The sequence below is a fragment of the Parus major genome, chromosome 7, assembly GCF_001522545.3.
Source record: "Parus major isolate Abel chromosome 7, Parus_major1.1, whole genome shotgun sequence".
Classification (NCBI taxonomy): Eukaryota; Metazoa; Chordata; class Aves; order Passeriformes; family Paridae; genus Parus; species Parus major.
The window spans coordinates 36573638-36579058 of NC_031776.1; the positions used below are offsets into that span (position 1 = coordinate 36573638).

General features: G+C 44.8%; 1 protein-coding gene across 1 annotated transcript in view; it reads left to right on the forward strand.

The window, feature by feature from the left end:
* Nucleotides 1-199: 199 nt before the first annotated feature.
* Nucleotides 200-5421, forward strand: part of LOC107207438 (polypeptide N-acetylgalactosaminyltransferase 13-like) — an 11770-nt gene continuing 6548 nt past the window's right edge. The window contains exons 1-3 of the mRNA XM_015634505.3: nt 200-1334; nt 1635-1733; nt 3435-3569. Of these exons, the coding sequence (XP_015489991.1) occupies nt 1266-1334; nt 1635-1733; nt 3435-3569 (303 nt within the window). The 5' untranslated portion in view covers nt 200-1265. The remainder of the gene's footprint in view (nt 1335-1634; nt 1734-3434; nt 3570-5421) is intronic.

The following is a 5421-nucleotide window of genomic DNA, read 5'->3' on the forward strand; positions in this document are numbered from 1 at the left end:
CAGTAAATGAAGGGAACCAGTAAATGCAGGAAACCAGTAAGAACTGGAAGCAGTGACTAAGGAAAACCAGTGGGTACAAAAAACCAGCAAGGGAAGGAGTAAGAAAACAAAGCAGGAGGTGAAGGAAAGCAGGAAGTGTCCAGAGCCAATGGATCCATTCCCAAAGGGATGAGGTGGCTTCGGAGCCAAGACTCCGGTGCTGGAGTTCCCTGCTTGTCTCTTATTCCTCTTGATTTCTTATTTCTCTTTTTTCCTTTTTTTAAAGTCCTTTTTGAGGAGAAGTCGCTGTTCCAAACATATTCCCTCTCCTTACAAATCTCCCTTTAAATCCAGTGTCTATTCCCAATGTTCACCTGACACATTTATTTCCCAGATGGAGCAGGAGATTGGAAAAGTGGAGTTTGGGATTAATATTTTGACACAATGGATATGCAGCCCTTGAGGGGAACCTTCCATCATCATTTATCATTTGTAAAGAGACTAAAAATGGCTTTTTGGGGATTTTTTTTTTAAAGGAATGTTTGCTCTCTGAGTGTTTTCCAGGCTGGAGCTGAGGACCACGGATATTCCTGGTTATCCCAAGGTTCTGGGACCACCAGGAGCTGGAATTTCTTTCCAATTCAACAAATTCACAATTAAAAAACATTACATTGAGTTGTTCCTACGCTGCCTTTTCAGAGCTCTGGAATGGGTTGATTTGATGATGATGGAATAACAATCGAAGGATTTGATGATGGAATTACAATCCTGGAATAGCACTCCACAGAACAAATGGCTTTTTTCTTTTTTTTTCTGACATCCAGGGAAGTGATTTCCCATTGAAATTTGTCATTGTAGGCAGGAATAAAAGGCACTGGAGGATTCCAGGTTTAATCCTGCCAAAATAAAGGGAAACGGGGGTTTCCAGCGAGGAAAGGACTTGTCTAGGGAATGTCAAATAAAGTGGGATTGTGCCCCGTTGGCAGGCTGGAAAATGGGATGAGAAAGGCAGAAAATAGCGATTCAAACACCTGATTTGTGCAGTGTGGCCTCGGTTTCCATGGAAACAGCAGCTCAGGCAGGAGCTGGGAATTGGAGCCGGGCTTGGCTGTTCCAGGGCAGCAGGAAAAGGGAATTGCAGCCCTCAAGCCCAGGGAGCAGCAGAAAAATGGGGAATTTTGAAGGCACTGGAAGTTCGGGGTTTTTTTGGAGATTTTCCTGCCTTTCAGGAGAGGTTTGGGCAGGATTTGATCCAGCCAAGCTGGAGCAGCATCATTAGGCCATAAATGATCCATGTCCTGCCCTGGATGGCTCCTCCTGGGCTCAAATCCAAGGAAAAACGGTGCCAGTCAAAGGTGAGCAGCACCAGGCCTCAAAGGGCATTTCCCAGGTGGATGTTTTGTTGTTTTCTGGGATGAACAGGCAGAAAAAGAACGGAGATTTTGACAGATTTGGGATCATCATCCTGAATTCCCTCACGGCTTGGCATGGAACAGTGAGAGGTGGCCCTGGATGAGCTTTGGAGCCACTTCCAACCCAAAGCGCTCCGTGATTTCTTGGGAACAAGATCTGTTTCCAAATTGCAATTTCCTGCACAAATCTGGCAGGTCCAGGAAATATTTCAAGGAATGTTTCACCTCTTTTCCTTTCTCCAGATCAGGAATGTTGAAACCAACCAGTGCTTGGACAACATGGGCCGCAAGGAGAACGAAAAAGTGGGATTTTTCAACTGCCACGGCATGGGAGGGAACCAGGTAAAGAAAAACTGGGGAAAATCAGCTTCTTTAGCCAAGAATTCCTTTGGAATATTTTGAATGTCTGTTTCAAGTCCGTTCTAGATTTTGTGTGAAAGTAATATCAAAATAAACAAGGAAAATTCCAAAATGTTTTCGGTTTGGGGCTGAAGGATTTTAGGAGGACTCGGCCATTTCCTTCAATTTCAGCTCCAGATTTTGGGGGAATATTGGTGCAAATCCATGGGAAGTATCCCAGGGAATATATTGAGTAGGGTCCTGCTGTCATTTAAGAATAAATTTAACATTCCAGACACAAACAGCGGGAAATTTAGTCAGGAATTTGAATTTATTTTCGTTAAAATGAACTGGGCAGGAATCTGCATAAACGTGGCTGGATCCATCCGTTCTGGATGTGTGGAGGGAAAGGAAATATCCAGGATATTCATGGAAGTTGAGTTCTTCCGTGGAATTCCAGTGAGGAGGGGGCTGGGGCGTTTCGTTTGGAGGGGCTGGAAAGGGAGGGGAAAAGTGGATTGGAATTCTTGGTCTTGTGACCAGCGACTCTGGGTTAATTAGAATAAAATTTGCATATTCCAGTGGATATTCAAATTAGCATGGCTGCTCCAGATGGGGTTTGGGATGTAAATTATAATGAAGGGATTTTTAAGCGTATTTTAAATTATTTCTAATTTAATTAATTCTAAGTTTTTTGTTATTTATGTGTGGAATTTTCCATGGGTGGCATGGTCACAGTTCCCTGGAAGCTCTGGTATTCCAGACACCTGCTCCTGGCCACATTCCTGCTGGGAAAGGCTGGGGTGTTCCCATCCCTGATTTATCCTGGAGCTCCATCCCAACTCCTGCCATCTCCTCCTGTCACTTCCTCCATCCTCACTGGAGCTTGGCCTCATTTCCATGGATTTCTCCAATGGAAAACCTTTCCCTTCCCCTGAATTCCAATGGATTTCTCCAATGGGAAACCTTTCCCTTCCCCTGAATTCCAATGGATTTCTCCAATGGGAAAGGTTTTCCCTCCCCCTGAATTCCAATGGATTTCCCCAACCTTTAATTCTAATGGATTAATTATGATGGATTAATTATGATGGATTCTAATTAATCTTTAATTCCAATTGATTTCTCCAGAGGGAAAGGTTTTCCCTTCCCCTAAATTCCAATGGATTTCCCCAATCTTTAATTCTAATGGATTAATTCTAATGGATTAATTTTGATGGATTCTAATTAATCTTTAATTCCAATGGATTTCTCCAATGGGAAACCTTTCCCTTATTTAATTCCAATGGATTTCTCCAGTGGGAAAGGTTTTCCCTTCCCCTGAATTCCAATGGATTTCCCCAACCTTTAATTCTAATGGATTAATTCTGATGGATTCTAATTAATCTTTAATTCCAATGGATTCCTCCAATGGGAAACCTTTTCCTTCTTTAATTCCAATGGATTCCTCCAATGGAAAACCTTTTCCTTCTTTAATTCCAATGGATTCCTCCAATGGGAAATCTTTTCCTTATTTAATTCCAATGGATTCCTCCAATGGGAAACCTTTTCCTTATTTAATTCCAATGGATTTCTCCAATGGAAAACCTTTCCACTCCCGTTAATTCCGGTGGATTTCTCCAATGAAAGGCTCCAGCTCCTGAGGGGTCTCTCCCTGAGCTGGGGCCGGAGTTCCCAGGCCTTTCCCATTCCCGCTGTGTGTTCCAGGTGTTTTCCTACACGGCGGACAAGGAGATCCGCACGGATGACCTGTGCCTGGACGTGTCGCGCCTCAACGGCCCCGTGCTGATGCTCAAGTGCCACCACCTGAGGGGCAACCAGCTCTGGGAGTACGACGCCGAGGTATCCCCATCCCGGGGTGGTTTGGGAACAATCCCACCATCCCTGGGGCTGGAAAAGCATTCCAAGGTCACGGAGTCCCAGCTGTGCCCATCCCACCGTGTCCCCAGCCCTGAGTGCCACCTCCAGGAATTCCCTGGACACCTCCAGGGATGGGCACTGCAAACCTCCCTGGGCACTTCCAAGGCCTGAGCGCCCTTTCCATGGGGAAATTCCTGCTGCTGTCCCCCCTGAGGCTGGAAAAGCCGTCCCAGGTCATCATCAGCCGTGCCCCATCCCCACCTTGTCCCCAGCCACATCCAGGAATTCCTTGGACACCTCCACCCTTCTTTCCTGGAAGGCTGGAATGCTTCCAATAAAATATTGGAAGAATATAGGGAATGTGCTGGGTTTTCCCTGAAATTGAGCAGAATTTCCCGGGAATTGTGTGAAACCCAGCTCGGCCATGAGATGGAGCTCCTAAAACAGGAATGCTCCGTGTTTTTATGGCATCTCCAAGGATTGGCTGCTTGTTCTCCTGGAAATCATCCCATCGCATTCCCTATCCCTGGATTTATTGAGCAAATCTTTTCATCACCAATTTTCCTTGCAATATTCTGATTTCAGCGTCCCGTTTTCCCTTTCATTTCATTATTCCCATTAATTATGTATCTATTAGTGTATTATTAACCTCCAAACATTCCTAATATCCAGGATCTTTTCCCAGGAAAACAAGTTGTGATATTCCATTGATTATTTTTCCCACTGAAGATCAGTTACAGGACATTTCCTAAGTCCCTTGTATTCATGAATTTGATTTTCCAGTGGAATTACACTGATTTTTCCTTTCCTTACTTATTGAGGAATGGCATGGAAGGATTTTGGGTGGTTTTTAGGAATTTTTAGGAATTCTGGCTTGGCAAGGGACAACAAAGGCACAGCTGGACATGAAATAATCCCAAAAAAGGGATTTCTCTGAGGGATTTCCATGGAATTTTATACGATTTCCCGCTATGGTTAATTTTTATTCTTTTCTAATTTAATTTGTTTAAATATTGAATAACTTCCAGGCTCCCACGCCTGGTGATTCCCGTTGTGACATCCAGGGAAAACCCCTGGATGTGGGGAGGGATGAAATCTTGGGACACAAACAAAGGAATCCAGGGAAAATACAGAGCTGGAAATGTGTCACAGCTGATAGGAAGGAGTTTAATTCCCTGTGGATGGATGGTGATGGCAGGGTTTATTCCTGAAAAATCCCCCAGGGTTTATTCCTATCAAATTCCTCAGGATTTATTCCAGATGGATCCCTCAGGGTTTATTCCAAGGCTGCCAGAACCTGGAATATTACATAATATTCCAATATAATATATATAATATTATATAATATTCCAATGTAAATAATTCCAGAGTGTTTGGACAACGCTCTCAGGGACAGGATGGGATTGTTGGGATCTCCTGGCAGGGCCAGGGGTTGGATTGATGATCCCTATGGATCCCCTCCCGCTCGGAATTCCGTGATTATTTCCTGGGTAATTCCATTATTTGTCCCCAATCGCGGTGTCCGTGCAAAGCTGCGGAATTTCCATCCGGGGAGAGCTGAGGGGCTGCACAAAAAATGTTCCTTGGATCCCTGACTCCGCTTTCCTTCTGTCTCCCCTTCCCTCAGTATTTTGGGAAATGGGAATATAGCTTTGAGGTAAGTCTGGAGCAATCCCTGTGCCAAATCCCGATCCCTGGAATAGCTCCTGTAGCCACGCCCTCGCTCAGTGCTTCTCCATAGCTGCTGTTCCAACATTCCAGAGCTTCCTGCTCCCTGAGCCAGGCTGGGAGAGCTGGGAATGTTCCCCTGGAGAAGGGAAGGATCCAGGGAGAG